The sequence below is a fragment of the Scleropages formosus genome, chromosome 17 (genome assembly GCF_900964775.1).
Source record: "Scleropages formosus chromosome 17, fSclFor1.1, whole genome shotgun sequence".
Taxonomy (NCBI): Eukaryota; Metazoa; Chordata; class Actinopteri; order Osteoglossiformes; family Osteoglossidae; genus Scleropages; species Scleropages formosus.
Genome location: NC_041822.1, coordinates 22998830 through 23026331, shown reverse-complemented (window position 1 = coordinate 23026331; position 27502 = coordinate 22998830). Strand labels below are relative to the sequence as shown.

At 48.2% G+C, this 27502-nt stretch overlaps 1 protein-coding gene across 2 annotated transcripts in view; it reads right to left on the bottom strand.

Annotated features, from left to right (window-relative positions):
• Window positions 1-1773: 1773 nt before the first annotated feature.
• Window positions 1774-27502, bottom strand: part of LOC108921867 (multiple epidermal growth factor-like domains protein 9) — a 105223-nt gene continuing 79494 nt past the window's right edge. For both annotated transcript variants that reach the window (XM_029259662.1, XM_029259663.1), the window contains exons 5-6: window positions 10268-10537; window positions 1774-4382 (exon numbers count right to left, since the gene is read on the bottom strand). In XM_029259662.1, the coding sequence (XP_029115495.1) occupies window positions 3895-4382; window positions 10268-10537 (758 nt within the window). In that variant the 3' untranslated portion in view covers window positions 1774-3894. The remainder of the gene's footprint in view (window positions 4383-10267; window positions 10538-27502) is intronic.

Here is a 27502-nt window from a genome sequence, read left to right as displayed (position 1 = left end):
CTGGCTTGCCGTGCCCCCGCTTGGAACAAGCAGTCTTCAGACGGTGTGTGTATATGTCTAGTTGAGTGGAACTATTCAAGTTAAGTTCCTTGCCCAGATGTATCTCAAGAAGGCTCCACCTGAGACCTGAACCAGAAACCTTCAAGCTGTGGGTTCGTGTCCTTCCCTTGGGTGCGTGCCAGACGGTGAGTAAAGGACAGCGGCTGCAAGCTGCCGGGGAGGTTTTGTCGGACAGATGTGTGTGTGGGAGGGAAGCTGTTGGCATTGGCTCTTGTTTAAAGCCTACTGTTGGATCCGCTGAATCACCATGTGGCAGGAGCTCGGAGAGCTGCTGCTGACGGGGACCCCGTGAGCAACAATAGATCCTTCATCCTACCCTTTTCATTACCTCCTCTATCTCACACAGGAGGTCAACAGGGTTTTGTTCGGTTTCCTCCCTGCGAAAAACAAGGTGCTGATTGAGGACTCCATCATCGGGGCGCCATCACTCTGGAGTTGGGTGGAGATCAAGGCGAAGCGATCCAAAAGGCGCGGTAGGTTGTCTGTGAGAACGGTGCGAGGGGGCGATGAGCCCCGAGGGCAACGCTCCGACCGAGAGCCATGGTAACGAAAGACTTCCAAAACAAACATTCTGGCTTCAGCTTCCAAGAGAGGAAAATGAATGAAATTTCCTAGCCTACTTTGTATAAAAGCATTTGACCAAGGAGCAGAATAATCACAGTAACAATATGCGGTTTTCGTAGGATCAGAGACGCAAGATGCAAAGCAGTGGTTTCCCACTGTGGTTACAGTCTTGGACTTGAAACCAGGTTACCGGTTCGAGTTCCAGACAAAGCCCTGTAGCTGTCGCCTTGAGAGAGGCGCTCAGAAAGAAACGCGCTGCTGTGTAAGTGAGTCAAGTGTAAAAATCCGCCCCGCGGCACCAGCGGGCTGTTGGACCCGAGCGCCTGTTCAGCCACCTTGCCGGAGGACGCTTTCCCTCCCCGCTCTGGACCGTGACACATGGACGGAGAGACGCGGAGGAAGCGGAATGTGGGTTTCTTTCGGTCTCCCTTCCATTTCCCAAGGTCGAGTCAGCTTTCAGAGAAGCGTGGGTTCCAGGGAGGTGAACCACCTGGTTCCTGCGGGCCCCGTGGAACGCCGGCACCGTGTGGCATATGATTCACGCGGGGAAATGCCCTGATCGCGGCTCCATCCTGTATGCGGCCGGTCGCACTTACACACAACCCAGGAAAGGAGCGCATCGATGCCACAATACGCCGCGAACCCGGCTCCCCTTCGGGGTCAGACAGGAAGCACCTGCTCTGAAGGGGAAAGCCAACAGACACCTGCCAGACTCAGCAGGACTCCCAGGACCCCTCGACACCCCCCCCAAGCCGATGCTTTCGTTATGTTTTGACACAACATCCACTGCAGAGCAAGCTGCTGAATCACATGGCTGATGCACGGCCCCCCTATCTGGTACGGCGGATTGACTCATGTCTACCATGGACACGGCCCAGTGTTAGGAATGTAAACTTTAAGGGTATCAACTCTGCTACAAGTGGTGTCCGACCAAGTCGGGTCACATCAGGTAATCTTTCCTTCGGTATCCTTCTGCTGCTGGGAAACGGCGGGCGGAGGAGAAATGCCACCATGATTTTTCACACGGAACGGCCCCGGAGATACAATCAGGGCTGTCTCGCTGCAGCCTTGGAGCCCCCACCCCCATGGCAACAGAGTGCACCACAAACCACAAAGGACACACAACACAGGACAGACAGTGACGGGAAAACCAACCAAACACCGTTCTCTTTTTATTAAATACAGCATATTCAATATTAGTTCACCATATATACACCTTGCTATTAGCTGAAATGAGAGTTAACGAGCGTCTCCCCTGTGTCGGTCGGGGCGGGCGGGCGGGAGGGGGGGCGCAGATGGGTGAGCAGCTTATCTTCATGACAAACCATGTCCCCGCTCAGTTCCCGGCCCAGGAGAGCAAGTCGCCCCATGTGCCTGCGCAGCACCCCTTAGTCTTATTTACATCCCACTGTACATCATCGAACTCTTATTTACACCCAAATGTACATCATTCTCTTATTTACAGCTACAGATGCGTCGGGGAGAGGAGCAGCACACGTGGACTGGCCGATTGTGTGGTTCTGTTCTCCTTCATTATTATTATTATTATTATTAATTATCAGATATCTCTTATCCCTCACAGCAGCAACGGGGGCATGGAGTCAGTCTGGCAGCCTCAGATTCCCCTCATCCTAGGCCCCTCTGTTCACATGACGGCTCGAGAGGAGGTGCCCAGTTGTCCAGAACAAGGGACGAGGCCACGGGTTCCGGTTCCTCGCGCAGAGGATTCCTACCACTCGCCACCCAGGTGATTCCCCACCACCCACCCCTTCCCGTGAGCTGCTCCACGGGGCAGCTGTGGAGGGAACTGATGGAGAAAAAAACAGAGTAACTCGCTCTCCGAACACTTTCCTCCTCCAGTTGCACGGCACTCTAGAAGATGCTGAGGATGGCGAACCCATCCTTTTTCCTCCCGGAAGATGCTCAGATTGCACAGGACGAGGAAACAGGCTGTGCTTTTCACACTGAGCGCAAACAAATGTTCCACTGAGATGGAAAAGAAAATGTGCAAAAGAAAAGAATAAATATGAGACAAAAAAATGAACAACACACACAAAAAAAGAACAACGTTACAGATGCTTCACACCAGTCCATCCTCGTTCGGTCTCGAGGTCAAACTGCGTTTCGGTCCTTCACAACTGAACCCACGTGTCTCTCCAGGAAGAGCAGGACCTCCGTGCTACTTTAACATCGGTGCTATTAGTTGTGCCTTTTATGGCAAGGAAGGAAATGGAACTAAAAGCTTCTTAACATTTCTCAGCAGCACTTCAACTGAAGCATCTATGCATCGATTTACTAGCATCGGTTAAAGTATTCTTGTAGAGTTCCTTTTCTCTAGGGTGGGTCGTGCCACATAACCCCCCAAGTGTCAGAAATGAGTGGGCAAGACTTGTGACCCGATGGTTAGTATTTTTGTCTGCGCCTGTGTCAGTGTGTACAGCATGTATGTGTGCATATCTGCATCACGGGGAGCTGATAGTGTAGCGGCTAGAGCTGCTGCTGCCTTTGGACCCAAACGTGGCAGGTTCAAGCCTCCCCTCCAGCTATAGGACCCTTAAGCTCTGTATTTGCCCTAAAAGGCTCTAGTAAGATAACCCAGCTGTATGATTGGGTATATAGTTCTAAGTTGCTTTGGAGAAAAGCATAATGAAAAGGTGTATGTGAACATTCCAGCCTATCTCCTCCAGCTTTGCTTTGTTTCTGTAAAGTTCTCAACAGATGTGGACACTGGGGAGGAGGTGTCTTCTGCAGGTTTCTTGCTGCAGTGAGATGTGTTCCATGTGCTCTGATGGGCAAAGTTTAACTGTGCCTACCCATGTTGTCTTCCTGCAACCTAGCTTGATATAATCCAGTCCACCCCAACCCAACCCAACCACATCTAACCCAAACAATTTAACCCAACCCAAGTTGACTGAACCCAAGCCAACCAGCTCAAAATCCAGCTCACTGTGCCACTTTCCAGCAATTATAGCTGATTGTATCTCAGTACTGTGATATTAACGAGGTTCCTCTTTTGTGTTCTTGTGCAATGTTTTATGTGCCATGACACTCCAGGTCAAAGGAACTATGTGCTCAAGGATTGTCTCTGTAAGTACTGCACTTCCATGTCGTAGTTCTCTGAAGGCAGTTGCACTCCACCAGAGAGACAAGTCCCATAGTCTGGCCAACTCCACTTACATCAAACTCTTTAAATTCCCTCTGGTTGTTCCACCTGTACTCAGTTTGAGTGGGGGTGGCCAGGGTGCTGTCTGGGCGAAGACACCAGGAATGTTAAGCCTTGTACATATTCATTGGGGCGCTGAGGGCCAGCTGGCCGTTGGGCGTCACTTCACTGGCTTCGTCCTCTAGGAGGCCCGAGACGTCCGCATTGGGCAGGCTGTCGTGATAACTGCTGAAGCTGATGTTGTCCTCCTTGAGCTCTATGGTCCAGAAGGGTGCGTTCAACTTGCGGTTCCTGTATTCGCGGTAGGTGTAGACCCCACCCACGAAGCCCATGAGTAACACCACCACCACGATGATGACAGCCAAAACAATGACGTTGAACTGCGTCCAGGAGACCTCAGGAAGTGTGGAGTTGTCTGCGGGGCTGCTCAGGCTGGTGACCATTGCCTGTGTGGTGACCGAAGCCGGAAGGCTGGTGGAGTTGGCCCTGGTGGTCATGGTTCGGCTAGCAGGGGGAACAGCCGGGCTGAAGGCTGCACTGTTTGTGGCTGCCGTTGTACTCGTCAAACGATCCGGAGCGGGGAGGATTTTTACAGCTGAAAAACAACAGTATGAGAAGGTTTTATTTACTGTGGTAGCAAAAGCGGTACAGTTGTTGCCTGAATTTACTGGCACCGAAGTGCTTTTGACCACATCTCTTGAAACAGAAAGGAAAAAGTACTCATTTTTTACTTTCACTCACAAAAATAAAAAATTAATGAAAAAAATTTAAACTCTGAGCATTTCCATGTAGCGAAAAAGACTTCGGTAAAACGACTAGTGCCCAAGAATCAGCACTTAGTTGCACACCTTGTAAAGAATATAACCACCCCGAGTGCATCTTTTAAGTATCAGTTAGCTTGATGCATCATTCCTGGTGCTTTTGAATTCACGTTTTGGATCGGTATCCGACATGTTTCACTGAGACCCGGTTTCAAAACAATGGGCCGAACGCTGTGCTCCAAAGAGCCTCGATAATCTTCAGAATCTGTGGCACCGTGCACACGTTCAAGCCCTTCGAGATGCAGCAAAGCAACCCCACAGCATTATGGAACCTCTACCATGTTTGACTGCGAGAAGGATGTTCTTGTGGTCTACAGACCACAACATCAGGCTGACTTGATTTTTTTATTTTTGATTGGGAAATTTTTCATATGTAAACATAATTACAAAAAGAGCAATAAGAAGCATAACCCACCCACACCCCAGACCAACAGACCCCAGGTGAAACTTTACCATAAAATAAAATAAAATAAACCCACAAAACTAAATAATTAGATAACTGGTTAAATAAACAGAATTGTGAAAACAAGTGTACATAAAAATATGAATGAAGTCGGAGTGGGAGTGGGATCACTACTCTTCTGGCTGTGAAACATAACAAGGCTTCAGTGGAGTTTAAACAAGTCCGAGGCTCCACACATCAAAGTATTGTATACGGGAACTCCAGTTAGCATAAATAAGATTGACAGGACCTCGCAAAATTCATTTAATTTCTTCCAGTTTTCCACAGAATAAGGCCTTTTGTTTTCTGAGCCTTGAACAAGAGTATTGGGTCATGAAATGTAAACCGGAATGGGAAGATGTATCAAACTAGCAGATACTTCCAATAAATAAAACTGACTCAAGTATTGGTGCCAATAATTTTGCTTATGCCCACACAAAACTTGCAAGCTTTCAAATGTTTCTTTTAAACTAATCTGTTTTGTTTTAACTTCCCCGTGAAACTCATGAAATGAAGAGTAACTTAGATATGGATGAAATTGCCAATAAACTGACCGCAGCTCCTCTATACAGAGTGGAGGGAGGCAGCGATAACAGTATTAAATGTCTCCCCCTGTCGGCCGGGAGGGAAGTGACAACTCGGTCAAGTGGAGCGGAACAGAAGTGTGTTCGTTTACATTTGTTTATTTAGCAGACACTTTCCTCCAAAGCGACTTCCAATGAACTCTGTGTAGTGTTATCAGCCCACACACCTTATTCACCACGGTGACTTACACTGCTAGATACACTACTTACATTGGGTCACTCATCCATACATCAGTGGAACACACACTCTCTCTCTCTGTCACTCACACACTACGGGGGAACCTGAACAGCATGTCTTTGGAGTGTGGGAGGAAACCAGAGCACCCAGAGAACATGCAAACTCCACACAGACTGAGCGGGGATTGAACCCACGTCCTCTCCCACCACCCAGACGCTGTGAGACAGCTATATCACTGTGCCAGCCAAAAGATCGCTCAAAAAAGATCGTGACCAAAATGAAAATCACTGCTAATCAATGGGTATTATGCAACAATTATGAACTGAAATATAGAGTTTGCAGGTGTGACAATTGCATTGCCTGCAATGTTTTCATGTTGTTTTCATGATTTTCACGTACAGCTTTGTGGGTCAGTGAACACATTTTTCTGCATAAGAAATAAGACAATGTGACCGCCCCGCCCCGATATAAGAGAGACCTAGGAGACCGCTAAAAAAAACGTTTCTGGAAAACAGAAGCCACTTAAGGATTACGTTTGCACCGCTTTGGATTTTGGATTGTTTCATCGGCCCTTCTCATAAAAAAAAAAAGAAAAAAAAAAAACAAAATGACCCCACATGAATCAGAAAAATCAGAAGAGCCTCTCTGCCAATGTCACTCTGCCACAGTCCTTGTTCATTGACCCAAGAACGCAAGGATGAACATGTGAAATCAGCGTTTCCACCAGATCGACATTTCTGTCGCATATTTATTCACCTACCGATAATTACGAGTAACAAATGAAGGGTTCCGAATGTCACGGTGAATTCCACACTGACTCAGCTTTCCAGATTAAAGTTTTGAGAAGAAGGGGGGGGGGGGGGGGCTATTTTTAAAAGAAATCTTGTTTTTTTTTTTTCCTTTTCCTTGCACACTTCCGCTTTCCGATGGAGCAGCTGGTGACTCTCAAGGACTGCCCTCCCACCATCCCCCTGCCCCCACCACAGCTGGTCCGTGGCAACTGTCTCCATACCTCTTTGTTCCTTCATATCAGCTTAATTCTACATCCTGCATCAGCTGCGTGTAGAAATGACATTCAGGTAACAAATACAGAAATGGTCACTGCTGTTGAAGCACATCTAATTCAAACCATTATATAATTTAACTTTTTTCATTAAAAATGTGGTTTTCTCCACTGATGGACCATGACCTTGATGTGGTTGTCTGGATATTGTGGAGTCTTGCGCTCTTCGCAGTGGTTTCCTCGATAAAAAGGTCTGGAGAGAGAGTCTACACAAAGAATGGTCCACGAAGACCCTCATAAGGACACGTAAAGAACGTGGTGAACCCTGCTTGGATCAGGGTCACCGTGACCGAGCCTTGCAGCCAGGCCTGGAGGTGATGTCACGGGCCGATGACCTTGAGGTTTGACAACCCAAAGGGCTCAAGCTGAAAAGGCACCGAGAAGTCATCTTGGAAGCTCAGCCCGTTGAACGTGAATGTTTTGTCTACGTTCCAATTTATGATTTTCATGGCCACGGTGGCACGGTGTCCAGTTGGAGCGAATAAGGATGTCGTCCTTCTGGCCTCGTCTAACTGTGACCTTCGATACGTACTCAAGAACTGTGCTGCAGAGTATGATGCAGCTGGGATGACAATCGGTGCCTCTAAGTCTAAGGTCATGGTCACATTTTAACAGACTGATCTCTTCAACTTAGAACTATATACCCAATCATGCATATCATGCTATGTACCCAATCAGCATGCTTTTCTCCAACGTGACTCGCAATATTAAGCTACCTACAACTATTTACCTAGTTATACAGGTGGGTAATTTTACTGGAGCAATTCAGGGCAAGTACCTTCATCAACGGTACAACAGCAGTAGGTGATATTCAAAATGTTGACCTTAGGATCCAAAGGAGACACTTCTGACACCATGCTACCAGCTTCCCTCCAGCTCCCAAAAACAAGGGTTTCCATCCCCCTGGTCGAGGTAGAGAACAATTATCGCTAATGGATAAGTTCAAGGATCTCGGCACAAGTGATCAAAAAGGGGAGCAGGAGACTGGCACGTGTATTGAGGGGGTGCTCATAACTGCTCATCCTACGTCCACATCCTCACCTGTGGTCAGAAGCTTTGGGTAATGACTCAAAGACTGAGACTCCCAGACTCAAGCAGCTGAAATAAGTTCTCTCGGCAGGGTCAGTGGGTTCACTCTCCATGATATAAGTCAGGAGTTCAAAAAGCAATCCTCACAGCGATTCCTGATTTGTCCAGGTGAGAGTAGATGACAACATTGTTCACTGCAACGTGGTGCTGGTAGGAGGGGCAGTGGCTGTAGGTGCAGCTGGAAAATCTGGTGCCAGGAAGAGAGCATTTATCATTCATAATGTAAATCAGCCCATCCTGCCGAAACCCTGAGAAGATCTCAAACGTCCTGATTAGCACACAACATGCTCCCTTGAGCTGATTGGCTCACAGCAGGCTACTATATCCCGATTGGCTCACAGCAGGCTACTATATCCTGATTGGCTCACAGCAGGCTACTGTATCCCGATTGGCTCACAGCAGGCTACTCTGTTCTGAATGGCTCACAGCTGAGAACGGTGTCCTCAAAGGCTTGCAGCATGCTGCTGTGCTCTGATTGGCGAACAGCAGACTACTTTATCCCAACTGGCTCACAGTGAGCTACTGAATCCTGATTGGCTCCCAGTGGCTACTTTGTCCTTATTGGCTCACAGCATGCTATTGTGCTCTGATTGACTCACAGCATGCTGTGATGTCCCCAATTGGCTCACAGCAAACTGCTGTGTTCTGATTGGCTCACAGCCGGAAGCTGGGTCCCAATTGGTTCACAGCATGCCTATAAATCCTGATTGGCTCACAGCAGGCTACTTTGTTCTTATTGGTTGACAGCATGCTGCTATGTTCTGATTGGCTTACAGTTTGCCTGTATAGAGGAAACCCCCTCCAAGTCCTGCGTTTTTGTTAATCACATGATGTCAAAATGATGGCGGGCAGCTGGGAGCACCCAAGAGGTGGCAGACCAGCAGAAGCAGTGCCTTTCCACCTCTCAAAGGCACCGTGGACCCACTTGGCTCAAAGCCACAGCAGCCCCGCTCCTTCGAAAACCACGTTTCCCGGGCAAGCGGAGCAGCACACCGGAGCAGGGGAAGAACACACGTCATTGTGGGATTTCTCCAATTAGGCCAAATTCAATGCGCTGAGATGCCTCACTCCTGCCAGCTGCCTAGAATGATGAAGTGGGGCAATTTTCCCTCCTGTCCAGGACGGCTGGCTTTGAGGGCCCGTGGGAGAGGACCTGTGAGGACTGTGTCAGTCGTCCCGAGTCATGACAGTAAATTAAACTACGGTTATGGTCTCTCTTGTCTCACCGGTAGCAAGTAAGCTGGCTGCTAACTCTGTTTTCCTCCCTGGCTCCTATACGTCAGCAGTCTGTAGTGTCTTCTCCTATAATCGTGTTTCTCCAAGACCTTCATACACCTTGTGTCCCAATGGACAACAGTAATGCTTGACACTCTGAAATACAGTAAGCAGCCCTCCTTCCTCCAACTAGTACGACCAACACCTTTTGCTTTAGGGATCAGACACTGAACACGTCAGTTCGCTCAAAGTTTTCCCTGGACAGGCCTCTTGACTCTGGCTAGGGTACAAGGACTGTGAAAACCATTATATCGTGTCACTGCAGACCATTGAGGACCATATCTAACCAAACAATGTTGTGTTGTGTTTCATTTGCAGCTATTCACTCCACGTCTGTGGACTACGAGTTGAAAAATTTCCTTAGGAGTCTTTTTTGGAAACCCTTTTGGGGAAAAAAATACAATTTTATATTTCCAGGACACTAGTTTGAGCAGTCTGTCACACTTAAGGTGTGCTTTGGGTCGATATCGTGCTGAAGAATGAGACACTGCCCAGCTAGGCGTAACCCTGACTGAATAGCTTGCCGCTATGATAGCCATGCTGGTTGAAATGGCCATGGACTTGAAAAAGATGACCAGCTCTAAGTTCAGTAAAACAACCCCATACCATGACACTGCCCCCTCCATGCTGAACAGCAGAAACCACACAGCCCAACTCATACACTTAACCCTAACCCTCTAGTTCTCACAGATACTCAGCTGTTGGGCACATACACTTCAAATTTTGACTCACCAGTCTATGAAACTGACTTCTCATCCTCCAAAGTCCAGTTTCTATGTTATATTGGTCCAGGCAAGTCTAGTTTCAAGCAGACCCACTCACATTTTTGACTGGGACTGCATGTTACCTTACTTGAACTTACCCCTTAACATAATTTAACAGAGTTATGTTTTATTAAGGACTCTATTTCTATACCCTTGAGCTGGACTTGAATGACTCTAGCAAATATTCAGCTGTAATCTTCTTGATGAGACCTCATATCAAGATGTCCAGTCAGAGGTTTAGTTAAGCTCTAGAATGAAAGTTACCTATTGGGGTGCAGTTGTGCGCGAGGGCGTCGCCAGAGTAGCCCTTTGCACAGCGCTCGCACCGGGAGCCAGCCGTGTGGTTGACACAGCTCAGACAACGGCCTGTATCCGGGTCGCAGATGCGGGGTGAGGCCTGGGGATCCGCGTTTCCGTTGCAGTCGCAGGGCAGGCAGATGCTGTCTGAGTTGTAGAAACCATCCCTGCAGCGGTCACAATTGGGACCCTCGTACTCCGGCCGGCACTGGTCACACACTGGCCGTCCGCTGGCGTCTGGGAAGAGAGAGCAGCACAGCCACCTGAGAACCTGGTGCAGAGGTGTGGAGGCGCTGTGGTCCTATTGCACACTTACACCACTAGAGGATGCTGGGAGCCAGCTCTGCATCACAGCATCAAGCTCAGTGGGTCGTGATCAGCTGGGGGATCCTGGCGCCTGAAAGGATAGCGCTGTTAAGAGTGAGGGGAGGCACTGTATTGTTCTGCTAACAAAACCATTACTGCAGAACCAAAGTGATGGAGCTTGAGGCATATGAAAGCTTCCCATGGTGACCTTAGGTCATGCACCAGTCTGGCAGCCAACTGTGACACACGACCGGGTCCTTACCAACCACTTCTAAACCACCACTGTGAGTCAGTCAGCCCAGCGAGGCTTTGTGGTTTAGTACCTTTAACCTCAGTAACCATTACTATTAATAGAAGTGGACAGGGCAGTCAAACTCAGTTCTTGACTAAATGTACCGCAGCTTTCACAATAATTATACAATAATACCAGCAGAGGGGGTGCAGTGGTGCAGTGGGTTGGATTGAGTGCTGCTCTCCGGTGGGTCTGGGGTTTGAGTCCCCCTTGGGGTGCCTTGTGATGGACTGGCGTCCTGTCCTGGGTGTGTCCCCTCCCCCTCCAGCCTTCAGCCGGGTTGGGCTCTGGCTCCCTGCGACCCCGTATGGGACAAGCAGTTCAGACAGTGTGTGTGTGTGTGTGTGTAAAATACTGGCGGCATGGTAGCACAGCATCTGGGTGGTGTGGGAGGATGTGGGTTTGATCCCCGCTCAGTCTGTATGGAGTTTGCATGTTCTCCCCATCCCTGTGTGGGTTTCCTCTGGGTGCTCTGGTTTCCTTCCACCATCCAAAGACGTGCTGTTCAGGTTCCCCCATAGTGTGCGAGTGACTGTGTGTTCCACTGATGTGACGTATGGATGAGTGACCCAGTGTAAGTAGTGTATCTAGCAGTATAAGTCACCATGGTGAATAAGCTGTGTGGGCTGATAACACTACATAGAGTTCATTAGATTTCATTTTGGATAAAAGCATCTGCTAAACTAAAAAAAAAGTTAAAAAAATTACTCAAGTAAAAGTATCTCACTGAGTAACAGCAAAAATGTACACAGTCCTGGAATTGGTATCATTGTTGTCCCTTTGAGGAAGATGCTTAAGTAGGAAGTTATTTGCAAATCCATAAAGCCTCAGAAATCATTATACTCAGATGCTCTTTGATGCTGGTGCTGGGGATTGAAGGACTGACTGGACGCAAACCCCTGCTACGACTCAGGTTCTGCGAAGACCCTCTCCGGTCTCGCTCCAGGAAGGCAAGATCATCTCGTCCGACCCCCCGACACACTTCCAGAACAAGGTGTCTTTGAAAGCAGCTGTACGTTCCTGTCTTCTCCGACCAGCGGCGGAAAGACCTCCGAAAGGTATGTTTCTGCTGCCTTCCTGTCCTTCTTACTCAGAAAATCGCAGCAGATCTGACTTCCCCCCCAACTCCACCGCATACCTGCGGATGTGTGCGGCATGATAGAGGGCGATGAGTTAAAGTCTAAGCAAGCGGCGATCAGACCAAGCGAAACACTAATGAAAACAAGACGACATGAACGAAGCAAGAAGCGTAGCGGTTAAGGACACGTAACCTAAAGGTTGTTGGTTCGAGTCCCTCTACTCCTGCTGCAGAACCCCTGAATTGCACCACTACGAATATCCAGCTTTATAAATGGGTCAAACGCTGTAAGTCCCTGTAGATAAAAGAGGTGGCTAAGCAACAAAAACATAAATATAATGCAGGTATTCATCTGCATGTTTAACCATTTGGGGGTGGTTGCTCTCTAGGATTGTTCTTGCAGAGCACAAATGTGGGATGAGAGCTGAGCTGAACTTAACAGAGCGCAGCCAGTTGCAGCGGAGGCGGGACTCAAGAAGCTCAACCAAAAGGCAGCTGGTCCCACGGGGCTCAGATATTATAGCCTTGACTCTGTTATTTCACCTGAAAAGCAAAGGGTAAAATGTCCAACTATAAAATTGCAGAAGCTGCGAAAGGGGGTGGATCACGTCCCCATTCGGCAGCTAGGCTGAATTCTAGTTTTCCATCAACGTGCGACATCTGAGTACTGCGGAACTGCAGAGAAAAAGCACCAGGGGCTCTTCGGAGTCTCACACCCTCCCGTCAGACCAGCAGAAGAAAGAGTGCGGAGGTGTTCGGGTGATGATCGGCGAGATGCCGTGGCTAATATCCCCCTCCCAGTGACAGGAGCTGATGAAGTTTAACTGGAAGAAATGGAAGGGAGAAGATGCGGATGTTGCTCGAACTGTGTTTGCAACAATTATATAGCATGTATAAATAAATCGAGAGGAATTTTTCTACTGTAGTAAGTAAGTACTTTTGCTGAGATGTACGTCGCTTTGGACAAAAGCGTCTGCTAAACGAAGAAATGTAGACGTAAACGTAAATTTGCAAGTAAATACACACTGGCCCCTCATGTTACACGATACGAATAATTTATTTAATGTGAAAAATTAATTTTTTTTTTTTAATTAGCACTTTCTTGACTTTCTACATTTTTTTTTTCTTTTTGTGGAACGAATTTGACCCATGTTTATCCTCTGACGTGACAGACTGCAGTAAAGCAGAGTAAAACGGTATTGACGCCACCTTAGTTCAACTCACTTCCACAGTGTTCACGGCTTCTGTCCGCTGTTCCTGAGCGCTGGTGATAATTAAAAAGATGTATAGCGTCGCACGTTTATGCTGTGAATCGGTCGGTCAGAAGTGGATATTGTTGAGACAAAAAAAAAAAAAGTTTTTTTTTTTGTCATTTTAATGTTGTTTTAATGTAGCCTGAAGTTTAAAAAAAATTAAAAATAAAAGTCTTACAAAATGTTTCTATTTATTTATTTACTTATTTGTTTAATCCAAAGTTTTAAGAGTCTAACCCTCAAATAAATGATGGGGCATTTGGATTGTTAAGCCTTTATTGATTTATATCTATTTATTTAGCTGACACTTAGCAACCGTAAAATATTTCCGTTTATACAACCGGGTCATTTTTACTGGAGCAATTCAGGGTAAACGCCTTGACCAAGGGTACTACAGCAGTAGATGGGATTTGAACCTGAAACCTCCAAATCCAACAGCAAAAAAATGAAAATCAGAGTCAGCCCACATCCCAGAGGCAGGACCCCTGGACACAACGGGTCCACGTCCCGTCACACAGGTGGGGGGGGCCCCGTAGATACGACTCTGGGACAATCGGCCGAGACGGTCGATCGTCCACCCGTTGCTGTCCTGCAGGTTAACGGAAACACAAACAAACAGGCGTCTCTGGAGGAAAATGTGGGACCGTGACGTTAACTGTGATGCTAAATGACGAGTGATGTGGTAAATCAGAAGGTCCTGGCTGCATGGCGCTCCTGTATACACCCTCTCGCAAACACACCGATCTGCACAAGGATACATTTAAACTCAAAATCTGAACTTACAAAAAGTGTGTTTTTACGTTTTTACTTTAAAATGTCTTTTTTGATGGAAGAAAATGCTGTAGTGGTACATATCTTTTACTGTACAATATGTACGTGGTGTTTCATTTGGCTTCTTACGCTACTACTGCATTACACTTAAAGCGTTACCATAGTATACATGCAGCATTCCTAAAATATCACAAATGCACTAACTGTTATTATTAAATCAGTAAAACAGCTTCCAATAAAAACCATTTACATTACATTTTCTTATTTAGAAGACACTTTTCTCCAAAGCAGCTTCCAATGAACTCTATGGAGTGTTATCAGCCTCGGTGGTGGGAGAGGACACGGGTTCGATCCCCACTCAGCCTGTGTGGAGTCTGCATGTTCTCCCCGTGTCTGCGTGGGTTTCCTCCGGGTGCTCTGGTTTCCTCCCACACTCCAAAGACATGCTGTTCAGGTTCACCCATAGTGTGTGAGTGACAGAGAGAGTGTGTGTGTTCCACTGATGTATGGATGAGTGACCCAGTGTAAGTAGTGTATCTGGCAGTGGGAGGCTTAGGGTGCTCTGGTTTCCTCCCACACTTCAAAGACATGCCGTTCAGGTTCCCCCATAGTGTGTGAGTGACAGAGAGAGTGTGTGTGTTCCACTGATATATGGATGAGTGACCCAGTGTAAGTAGTGTATCTAGCAGTGTAAGTCACCGCGGTGAATAAGGTGTGTGGGCTCATAACACTACGTAGACTTCACTGGAAGTCACTTTGGAAAAAAGCATCTGCTGAAAAAATGTAAAAATGTGTTTGATAATCATGAAGTGATTCACGTGTTGGCACCTAGATCTCTCCGCCTGTTGGTATCACCCACTTTTGAACCGTTTTCTGAGATGCGCATCGCTTTGAAATAGTGTCTGTTAAATGAAAAAGTGTAAATGTGTTCTATATTGAACTGAAATTATGGGTTAATGGTTAAATAGGTGTTTTAAGTGTTTCGGTGATATTTGGGATTGGTTTGAGGGTTCAGATGGACTCAGGACACATTATTTTTCCCCCATTGAAAATAATGGGAAATAGGCTTTCGGGATCTGAGATTTTGGTTTCCGATCTGTTTTTCAGGATGGGGTAATTTCGCAAATCGAGGTATTGCTGTACATCGTTCTGCTATCTGTTGCGCTTTTTTCGGTCCATATTAGTGTCATATCATGGTGAGCATCAGTGTTACGCTATTTTCACCACGTGCATCGCCAGCATGTTACGCCCATCTGAAGACTCGAGGTAAAACGTTTCCGCCGTGGAACTGATGTGTGTTTTGAGCACCAGACACAAACAGCCATGTGCCACTGGCTGAAATCACACCGAACTTTCTTCTCGCTGCATCTGCAGCAGATATCATTTTCAGAGTTGCCCTTTCACCGAAAAGGGAATCTGAAAGTTGCAGTGATTCGCATCGTTTGCGAACACGGCCCGCAGAAGCATCGACGGCTCGCCACTCAGAGCGATACTGTTACGTGGAAAAAAAAAGTGACATTTAGGACTTTTTTTTCTCTCTAATACAAAAGGTCACGTACAAGCTGCCGTGCCGCGCATTTCATACATGCCTGTGAGTCATTGAAGCATCACCCGTTACCATGACGACCGGAGACCTTTTTCCTCTCTAAAGTCGTGCCATTGACTGACATCCATTTGATAAAGTTCCAATACTTAGGGCAGTCTTGACCTCTGACCTCCGTGTAAATATTTACATGCATTAACTTCATTTGGAGAGAAGACAAATGCGTCAAGACTGAAAAAGAAAAGTATTGCTGTAAATTCAGAAAACACAAAAATAAACCATGTGGGTATTTTTCAGATGCACAGCTGAAGGTTCTGGCGACAGGCCTGCGAGCAGTTCCTGGAAAAACGCTCCTTACTGTTCCTGGGATTTGGGCCTAAATTCATACCCAGATGTTTAAGGTCCTCGTAGATGTCCCTGCACTCAGGACATGACTCTTGTACCATGACTCGTATCTGCTTTGGCTCTGGCGTCGGGCCGAGAGCTCCATCATTTGTCTGAGAAGGCAACCAGTGTTTTTAAAAATGTCAAATGAAAAGATGGGTGAAACTTGGGTAAAAACAGGTAAAACCTTATTCATGTTAATATTGTGCTTTTTCAAAGTGAAAACAAGGCAGCAGGTGGCATAGTGGTTGATGCCATCATCTTACAACTGAAGAACCTGGTCCAAACCCCTGGCCCTCGGCTGAGCACGGTACTTACCCGGAACTAAGGCAGTAAAAATGACCCAGCTCTATAAACAGGTAAAGTGGCTGAGCACACAAACATCACACTTTAGGTTTCCGTGGAGAAAGGCGTTAGATGAATGAATAAATCACAATAAATTGCAAACCACGCCTCCCCAGTCGTGTCAGAAAAAGGCCCCGTACCTTACAGCAGGGATCCGGGTTCAAACAGCGGCTGTGCCACAGTGGCCAGGTGTGGCGAAGAGATGCAGGGAAACACACACTGGCTCTTGATCCCTTGGGTGCGTGTGATGGTTAAGAGTGTATTCCCCTTACGTTTCGCAAATAACGTTTCTTTCCAATTGCAAAAATCTGCTGTTCATAAAAGTATAGCTCTCAGGTGAGCGCAGAGATTATGAAACCCGTGAATTGATAATAAAGTCGCTGCCCGCCAGAGGGCAGCTCTGGGGTGGGCGCCATAAAAAAAGAGCGGCATTATTAATTTTACGTCCCATATGTGGCCTCATTTGATACAGCTCTTTTAGCTCAGACAAAATGAGCACGAGACTCCTTGTAAATTTAATTCTGATCTCGAGCATGAAGTTTCAATAACATCAATACCTTAATACTCCACTTCGAGGACCTGTGAACAGTGTGAGCGCTGACATCCGCATTACTACGGTATGACACTGCATGACCCATGAGGAACACTAAACAAAATAAACCAATTTTCAGTTGGAAGGACACCAAAAATGCCATCATGCTTTTTGGACCCCCCATAATAAACTGGCCCCACCCCCTTTTCCTGCTGTCCAATCAGGGGAGTTGTCAGAAATGTGACTGACGATGGAGATGAACAGGGCTTCCTCATTGGCTACAAATAAATCGGGGTATAAGTGGGACTGACTTACACAATGAAAGAAATATAGGCTGGTTTTTCCTGCCGCTGGGTGGAATTACAGGCCGGACAGTCAGGAGAACTTGGGAGGAGCCGGGTTCTCCTCTCATCGGCTTTGAGCCACGTCTCGTTTGTAATCCTATCAGTTCTGGCACTTCTGCATGCTTAATGATAATGAGGCCCCGCTGCTTTTCGGCAAGATGTTAGTCACGGCGGTGCAAATGAATCGCCACCGTGTCGCGGGAGGACATCTGCGGGGAGTCCGGGGGGGTCCCGCTGGAGGTTCCCCCTCTGCAGCATACTTCCCAGAGACTCCCTGGTACCGTGGAGGAACACAAGGGGGCGGGGCCTGCGAAACCACATGAGACGAGTCGACGCGGGGTTCGGCTCAGTTCAGCGTGGGAAAGCCTAAGGAGTCCTGAGACTGTCGAGGGAACGTGGGTGGTGCCGAAGGGACAGCGACGCCCGTGTTGCTGAGGTTGTGTTACTCACACCCTGCACCGCCCATCACTGTGGGACATCATCACGGGGTGCTGTAGCTCCTCAGGGTGACATCGCTTCTCCTCAGTCCACCAGCCGTCATGTTCCCCATCCATAGAGGCAGGCAGGCAGGCAGGCAGGAGGAAGGAGACTCAGTAAACCTACAAAGGCACCCGTGGAAGGAAAGATGCCAGCACAGCAGTCAACTGCTCCTGTTTGAGGGCCAGATACTGTTGGTTCAAGTCCCAGGGGGGTCTGTGCCATCAGTGAAGGTACTTAAAGGGAAGTGTTCCAGTAAAAGTGCCCAGCTGCGCAGATGGGGTGAGATGAAGTCAGACGAGGAGGAACAAGGAGGTACGGGACCGTGTAACAGATTGGAAAACAGTTAAATTGAACACGTAAACAGATAAGTGGGTGGGGGGGGGCAGATCACAGGTCCTGAACCTGGACCGTGAGATGAAGGAGGGCATAGTGCTGCAGTGGCTTCAGTGTGAAACGATAAAGAACAAAACAAACTACGTGAAGGACTTGACCGACCAGAGAGGCTAACCTGGTCAAGGACTTAACCTGGTCAAAGGGTCTCAATGGATTCCGACTGCAACAGCGCCCTCCTCAGGCAGACAGCAACCGAGTGGATGACAGACGCAATGTGATGCAACGCTGTAAACATCTTTGTCAGTTGTGTGATTTGCACAAATACGACATACACGGGATAAGAAAAGAAACAAGAAACTGTGGCAACGGGTGCAACACCCAGGGGTGACTCCCCCTACTGGGAGACAGCGAGAAGGGAGGACACAAATTCAGAACTCGACTGTGTGCGCTGCCATCGTGCCTCAATAAACTGACGTGATGGCAGGACCTCCGAGGAAACTGTAGCTGTGCTCAAAGTGCTCGTTTCCCTCGTGCACTGTGGAGAGGTTTGTGTGAGGAGATCTGGCAGTTGAAGCAAGGAGTTGTGGATGCTTTAAGTGAAATGTGGAGCTTTGAATGAGGAATTGTGGAGGTTGGACTGAGAAGATGTGGAGGTTGGAACGAGGACATGTGGAGGTTGGAATGAGGAGATGTGAAGGTTGGATTAAGGAGATGTGGAGGTTGGAATAAAGGCATGTGGAGGTTGGAACGAGGACATGTGGAGGTTGGAATGAGGAGATGTGGAGGTTGGAATGAGGAAATTGGGAGGTTGGAATGAGGAGATGTGGAGGTTGGAATAAAGGCATGTGGAGGTTGGAACGAGAAGATGTGGAGGTTGGAATGAGGAGATGTGGAGGCTGGAATGAGGAGATGTGAAGGTTGGATTAAGGAGATGTGGAGGTTGGAATAAAGGCATGTGGAGGTTGGAACGAGGACATGTGGAGGTTGGAATGAGGAGATGTGGAGGTTGGAATGAGGAAATTGGGAGGTTGGAATGAGGAGATGTGGAGGTTGGAATAAAGGCATGTGGAGGTTGGAACGAGAAGATGTGGAGGTTGGAATGAGGAGATGTGGAGGCTGGAATGAGGAGATGTGAAGGTTGGATTAAGGAGATGTGGAGGTTGGAATAAAGGCATGTGGAGGTTGGAACGAGAAGATGTGGAGGTTGGAATGAGGAGATGTGGAGGTTGGAATGAGGACATGTGGAGGTTGGATTAAGGAGATGTGGAGGTTGGAATGAGGAGATGTGGAGGTTGGAATGAGATGTGGAGGCTCAGATGAGAAGATCTGCATGCTGTTCACTCCAGCACACAGCACATGAAACCTAACACGTAAAGGTGACAGACAATCTCGCAGTTTCTTGTCCAACATGTCATTTTTTTTTCATTAATAAACATCTTCTAGGGAAGCCCCCCCAAAAAAAAACATCTGAAACCAAATTTCTGTCTCCATGACTTGTTTCACTTAAACCATTTCCTTCCAACTTACCTAAAGCAAATTCTTTCCCCTTCATATAGATAAATCATGAAAGAGTAGAAAAAAAACACTGGATTAATTTTTTTTTTTTTTTTTTTAACGTTTTGGTCTCATTGTGTGATGTGACAAGATTAGGGAGCGAAAGACAAATTGCTGGCTCTGCCTCATGCGGTGCTTTAATTAAGTCGGGGACTCTGCCCTGGGCGGGATTTCTCCTGGCGGTGGCGCTGCACGTCGGTGAAAAGCAGAGCGAAGCAGGCGCACACACACACACACACACACAGAGTGAGCTCGCCCGTATGGCCCAGTTCAACATCCTGGTGTGTTTGCAATCAGCTCCGTGTGAGCGTTCACAAGGAACGCGTAGTGATTCATTAACAGTAAACTCGGGTTCGAGCGCCGCATGATCCCGTCTCGCACGACGCTTCCATCGTCCCCCCGACTCCAGTGCGTGTCTGTCGTGGTCCGACGGGGACCGATCACCCGCTGTTGGTGGAGGGCAGGTAAGGGGACCCCTATGAAGAACCCCTCTCCAGAGGGTGGGCGGGGTTTGAGCAACATTTACCATGGTAAATGTTGGCTCGCTTTCACAGACTGTGTGGCAGAACCCCACCGAATACCGCGCCGTTCCCGAGCACTTTCTTCCGAATAACGGAACGCAGCCCCCCCCACCCCACCCCACCCCCTCGATTCGTGTGTCTTACAGCACAATTAGCAATTAACAGAGCAGATCCCACGTTCCCCGTATTGCAGGCTAATGGCTAAAACAGCATCACGAACAGACGGCTCATTCGCAGGCGAAGAAACACCCCCCTCCCTTCATCCTCCACCCAGCAGCCGCTCGAAAACCACGTACTGTACCTGAGGCAGGTGCTCCGTGCAGCACTCGGAGGACACGGCCCTTCCTGACCTCGGCGAGCGCGCACTCATACGCACCTCAACACACAAAAACGCCCAAGAAACACACAACGGGAACATAATCCATTCTGCAGTCTCACACACACACACACTCAGAGTAGAATAAACTCATAGGACGCATCCGGTAGGTAAAAAAAGAGCGGGAAGCCACGGCACAACGCCGAGGTCAGAGGTCTTCTCGCAGCGTGCGCGCGAGCGCCGGGCCAAGCGGCGATCCCGTATCAGGTTGCGCGAGGATTCGTTTCTCTCGTGATTCATTATTCATGGTGCCGGCAAACGGCCCCGTTCACGGTGCATTATGCATACGGTAGCCAAGGATGGAAAACGAAGAGCGCGGCACCGGAGCCGGCGAGTCCGCACTAAACTCGCCGGACGGTGCAGCGCAGACGCAGGGATCTGCGGGGACTTTAGAAGCTCGCACACGTTTAAAGAAACGGGTCTGGGAACAGGTGCATGATGGGAGGGTGGGAGAGGAAGGTTGATGAGAATGCGTGGGCATCAGGTGAGCTGCAGGCGTAGGGCCATCCTCGCACCGGCCCCGGGTCCCGGGTCCCGGGTCCCGGCAGGGCTTCCGACGCAGAGACGGATGTCGCCGAGCCATTCGCTACGCCGCGCAGCGGAGGAAGGCGACTCCCCCTCCGTCTCCCACGGGGGTTCCCGGCGTTAAATTGAACAGGCAGTGGGTTCATTACCGCGGTCTGCCTGTGTAAATCAGTGAGGCGGTGGGGGGAGGGGCAGTTTCCACCAGGGAGCCCGAGTCTTACAAGCCTTGAAGAAAGCAGTATCAAAGCCTACTGTGCGCGCACGCACACACATGCGCACGCACGCACACACACGCACGCTTCATATCTTCATTCTAACGCCAGTGTTTTGCAAAAGTGTGTGCTGAGACGGCGACTGGCGGTCGGCGGCGCAGGAGCACTCCAACCAGCCCGCAGCACCGCATCACCCCAAGAGCCTTGAGTTCGGACGTGATCCGCTGCGGATCCGCTGCCACGAGCCCAAGGCCAGCGCCGGAGGCATCAAACCGGAATGACATTAAATTTACATCTGAGAGAGCTGCGTTAACGCAGAACCCCTTTCTCCCCCTGCGATGAATGGATGTCGAGATCTAAAGCGCCGTCTCCGCTCCGCAGGCCTCGCTCTGACATTAACAAAGCGGCAACAACTGTATTTACATTAGTTTCTCGCAGCCTCCTTGATTTACAATACGATCTTAAGGCAGACAACTCTGATATTCCTTCAGAATTACGAACCCTGACTGACGACAGAGACCCGGAATCCAATTTGGGCATCAAACCAAAGGCTTCAAGGCCATAGAGAACTCAGCATGGATTCACCCTAGTGCTGGAGATGCTGGACGACTTGGAAAGGACGCCAACGGCAGGGTACGCTTGGGTGCCTCATGACTATTTAATGGGAGGCTCTGTGGGACTGTTGGAAGCACGCTCTCCATGTGGCGCCACTAACTACCAAATGGGGGCGCTGTGGCCTGTGGTGGACTCATTGCAGCTCAGTTTGAAGCTCCAGGCCAACGCAGGCAGTTCACAGACAGGAGGGAATCTGGCCATCCTGCCACGCCTCAAAGAGACACCCTGAAACGGGTGTATTTTGGGGATGCGACCAACTGGGGGCACTGCAGAGTCATGCTTGCGCTCACTATGGGGTTTAAATTGCATCCCTAGGGAGGTAATCAGATGCTGATGGAACAGCTCCCGTTTCCAGTGCTCGGTAGCATTGGAGCTACCCTGCAGATAGGTAACACCGCTTCCCTAAACCGGCGAAAAAGAAACAACGCCTTCGGGCCGCGCTGCACACGGGCTGCGTGTTTCGTGCCTGTCTGAACAACGAGGAGGTTCCTGTCAAGCGGACTGGCCGAAATGCACAGCGGTAGGCAGAACGCCAGACTGGCACGGTTCGGCACAATCCAGAGAAACGTTTGGACGGCGTACGAATATCCAGCAGTCTCACCGGCTCCTGGCCAGCCAAACCGCGAAAATTCACTCCAGACGGCGCTTCGCCAGCGCCTCGCCAACAGGGGGCGACGCTGAGTCTTCCGCACACTCATCCGACGTCTTATTCGGGTTTCTGAAATTGCAGATACTCGGCAGATTCACGGCATTCGCCGGGCACGTGCTGCAAATGTACTCACAAAACGACTTCACACGTGGAGGATCAAAAAACGCAGCACCTCAGCAGTTCCTTTACAAGCATCAGCAGCAAGAGAAAAGCCCTTATCTGCGGTGTGCAGAGCAGCTCTGCAGGGAAACAGGCCTGAGCTCGGGCCAGGAAGGGGTGACGACTGGAATATTTACAAGTTGTGGAGCGGTCTGCCGTGGGCACGTTGGCATCAGTGTCGGGGGGGGGGTCCAGCCGTGCAGCCACCAACACTACTTTAATAAGCAGGTCTTAAGGATCAGCAGGCCAGAAAGTGCTACGGTCTTAGGACAACGGTCTTGCTTCTCGGGAAACCTCTAAGACAGGGACGTTGGTGTGGATTCAGAAGTAACTTTCCAGAGCTGCTGCGTTACCGTTCGGAATCGTCCCGATTCTGCTGGGAATCAGGCTAGTTATCGGTTCCAAAGACACACACCGTCTCTCCGGTATCATGAAACACACTTAGGATGTTTATGAATCATGGGCTGAATAAACAGCGTTGCCCCCGAGAAAGATAAACTGTGTGAAAATGATCAAGTATGCATGACCACCTACTCCGTACTTCCTAATCTCTCATTCATACACTGCAGCCAGGTACTGTGCATCTGCACTTGACTGCTAAACGGTTTAGGTCATTGAAGAGACAACGCAAAGGGAGGGCGATTAGGATCTTATCAAGCGAACGCGAATCCATAGTGAGTGATGCGCGGAATAGCCAAGTGACTAACTGCAGAATTTGAAACACGGAAGAAGGCATTTATGATGCCACATATCATCACGCCATAATTCGCTCCACGTGGCAAGAGAAGCCGAAAGACTTTCCTTGTCAAAAGCGCCCGCTGGGCTACACCATAAGAGCTGCATTTACTCGCCTTTTTTGGGATGCTCAGCAAAGAAGTTTGAGTGATTCGAGATTATTAATCCATACTTTCCGGAGCATTCTCTGAGCTCTCTAGATGTTAGACATTTAACAGTTCCCAAAATGAGCAATGTGGGAGGTCATTCCTTATTTACAGAACACCAAAACTCTGGAATAATTCAACTAGTATAATGGATGGCTCTTTAGTCTCGTCCTTTAAATCCAGCTTTAAGACCTATTTCTCCATTTAGCATTAACATTGTGCAGTTGTTGGCACTTGTTTGTTAGTTACTGCTATAATAAGCCTCAATTAGTTATTATGTTGCTGGTAGGTACGTACTGCACTGGAGGACTGACTAATATGAATGCCAAAATGTTCCAGAACCTGAAATGCAATGCGGGTTACTTTTAGAGTCTTCACGGACAACTTGAAACCTCTCTGTAGATGAACAAGAAGCAGATCTTGAACACACTGAAAAGGTTGTAAATAGAGCGATGCCCAGGTTAATGGGTGGGTGATCACTCCGATTTGTGTGCTGAATGACCATGCCCCACCCCAAGGTTTATTTTCTACAGTTTCGCATCATACTGTTGTCAATTGCCCTTCGGATAACAAACTCAGCTCTTCTGACCATGACCACGACTCCTCGGACCGCGATCTTCGCCTGCGAACCCCAACTCTTCGGATCACGACCCTCGCTTTTCGGACCACGACACTTCGGACAACTATCCCTGCGCTTGCACCTGAATTACATCTTGTATTTATTGTTTTTGTGTCTATTATTTCAGTTTTACTTATTACTTTCATATATTGTCCTTGTGAATACGCTCTGAGTCTGTCTTTGGGATGTAGTGCTATATAAAAATAAATTGCATTGAATTGTGTTGTTACTGTATGGAGTCTCGAGAGAACGATATAGATGTCCAACATGCCAGCGCAGTCGGATTTTGGGCGATAAACTCATTCTGATTCCTCTCTTAAGCAGCTGGAGGCTGCTTACTTGAACTGCCTGAAATTGAGACTTTACACAGCCATGAAAGGCAGTTAATGGCCACTTAACATTGCAGCCAGACGGATTTTGCGGAGAGAAAAGCCACAGAGACAAACGCTCTTTCTGGCGTTCGTCGGCAGACCCGCACACTGCTGTGCTTGAGTGGAGAGGAAACAGAAAGAGGCATTCTGTCATTTTTGTGTGGTGTGGAGGTCCCCCCGCTGTGACAAGTGCCACGGTGGGGTGGATGACAATGAGCTCAGGGCTGCACCGTGTCCTTTACGCAGCTCCCATCTCTCTATCAAATCCCCAAAAAACCCCTTAGCTTGGTCTTGCCAATTAGGCCTGTTCAAAGTACAGCAGGAGGCTGAGAGAAATTGAGTTTGCGTGAACAAATCTGCTCGGAAGTACGTTTTCAAGTCGGGGGTCTTCTTCCGACCAAACGGTGCAGCGGCGGGCGTGTGACAAATCAGAAGCATGAGTAAGAAAAAGGTGTGAATTGTGGAATGCCTCGGTGGGTAAACCTGCTGAAATGGAAGGACTGCTGATATTTACTTTGGTCGGTGACATCAAGGAGGCAGCCAACACCTCCCAGCCCCCCCCAAACCGACATCATGAAGAACCACTTCTGTGAATTCCAGCTTGACTGCTGGCCGAGTGCAGAGAAATGCCATTTGGATGAAACGAGCCGAGTTGCTTGTGCCTGGATTTGAATTTAAAAAGCGAACCGTAGTCCTCGGCCCCCCAGCTCGACCAGACATACACAAACATAGCTGATTCTTTTCTCCAAAGCAATTTTCAATGATTTAACAAATATACAGCTGGGTAATTTTTACTGTATCAAATCCAGGTAAGTACCCTGATCAAGGGTACTAGAGTGGAAGCAGGATTCAAACCTGGGCCCCTCAAGTGGAAGGTGTTTGGTCTAACCACTGCACCACTCCCTGGAAACGACAAGGTCATCTCAACAAACCTCTTCCATGCGTATTACCATGTTTTGTCCTTGGAGTGCCAGACTGTAGGTCCAACCAAAACACCACCTACCTACTACTACACAATTCATGAAGAGTTTTGATGCCCTTGTTAATTTGACCAAACTGCCTCCTCGCTCACAGAAGAGACAACCGAGCACTTTCTGGGGATCGTGGAAGGTTTCTGCAAGTCAACACTTTTCTGTTTGCTGAGTAAACATGTCACGGCAGTTGGGGACCATCGATACAAAGAAGACCAGGCTTGCAGCCCGAAACCACTGTCCTCGCAGTGCATCCGATCTGAGTTGAAGAGGATGGGTTCAACCAGTCCGTGCACCCTCCTTATGCAATCTGCCCAGCTTATGAACCTTGACTGAGAGCCTGATGATGGGGTCCAAGCAGTCTGTGGAGTCCTGAAGGGCCGAGGAGAGGGCCTGAGGTTCAGTACCTGTTTTACAGGCCATTAAAGTAAATACAGTCACCGATGAGCCAAAGACGCAACTTGATGTTCACATATCTGATTTTAGCATCAATGTGAACTATCAACAGTTGAAGGTTTAAGTTATTGTTTTAATTCGTCTCCCATGGATATACAAACGTAAACTTACATTCTACAGAACAATGAAGCAAACTGAGTTTCCGAAGTGTGACAATGTGAAAGGAAACGAGTCCATTCATCATTCTGACACGCAGTTTCTTTGTAGGGCAGCAGGTCCTATGGTGGTTATTGCTGAGTGCAGTTGAGTCAGTGTTGACTCTTGATGACCACATACACTCACGGCCTCGTTATTACGTACACCTAGCTGGAAGGACTGTTATTCCCTTCCAGAAAAGATGGAATTCCACAACAAGATGCTGGACACATTCCACGGGGTACTTGATGTATGGTGGCCCGACAGCTTCATACAGCTTCTGCAGATTTTTTCGAGGCACATTCATTCTGCTAATATTGGATTCCAACTTATCCCAAAGATGCAACGTTGGTATGAGAGGTGAGGAAGGTTGAATGCCACTGACGCACATTTAAGACAATGTGATGTTTGTGGAACTGTAATGTGCAAAAACCTGACGAGGCTGAGGAGGTTTCCAAGATGCCGAAGCCAGTGTAACTGGCACCAATGATCACGTCACATCGAGATCTTATCCATTTCAACGTTAATTTGAGCAATAATGAGACCCCTTGACCTTGTCCGTATGATTTGCTATATGTATGAGTCACAACCATGCAGTGGGTGAGCTGTGAGTGTAAATGGCCAGGTGTACCCAACAAAAGTGGCCACTGTCACTGTGGCTGAGTCCATCCATCTGGTTATTGGTTGTTCTCTTCATATTCTTCCTCTCCCAGTCACCACCATCCATCCAAGGGAATCCAGTCTTCTCCTGAAGTGTCCAAAGAATGGTAACCTGTCTCATAATTTGTGCTTCCAGTAAGAGTTCTGCCTTGATTAGATCCAACATCTGTTGTTTTTCATTCTGGCACTGTGGTAAAACACTGAACTGTAACCAGCTCAAGTACCAGTACAGAACTTGCTGTTGTACCACTGAGCACCCTATATTTAGCCTAATTTACTTAAGTAACAAATGGATAAAGGCTAAAAAAATGCAATAATCTGAACTGCCACCTTTTTTTTTTTTTTTTTTTTTTTTAATATTTTCCTGTCACTTTCCATTAGACGTCCATTTCCAGGACCTGTGTTCAGGAACAACAGTCTCTATTAATCTATATACTCCACCATCTATTTAATCTATTATGGCTTAATTATCTGGTGCCACACTTGATGAATGGCAATTTGACTTGGCAGTCTTTACAGACCCAGCGACAATTTACCACACGTATCCTCTGAGTCTGGGTCATATTTTAATCCTTTCCTGCGCAAACATGAAAGGAGCCCGTACATTAGTTACCGTAATGAAATAATTTTATGCTGCTGTCCAGATTGCTTGTGCTAAGGTCACCAGGTCCAGCGGCGCTGCTGCGTGACTCTGAATATGGGAAGTAAATGAACAGATGGAGCCACAGGAGTGGGAAGTGTGGTCGGCGGCAGCCCGGCGTAAAAACGCACAACACCCACCAGGCGACGTGGCGAGAAAGAAGGACCCCACCTGAAACCAAGATTTCCAAGGTGGCC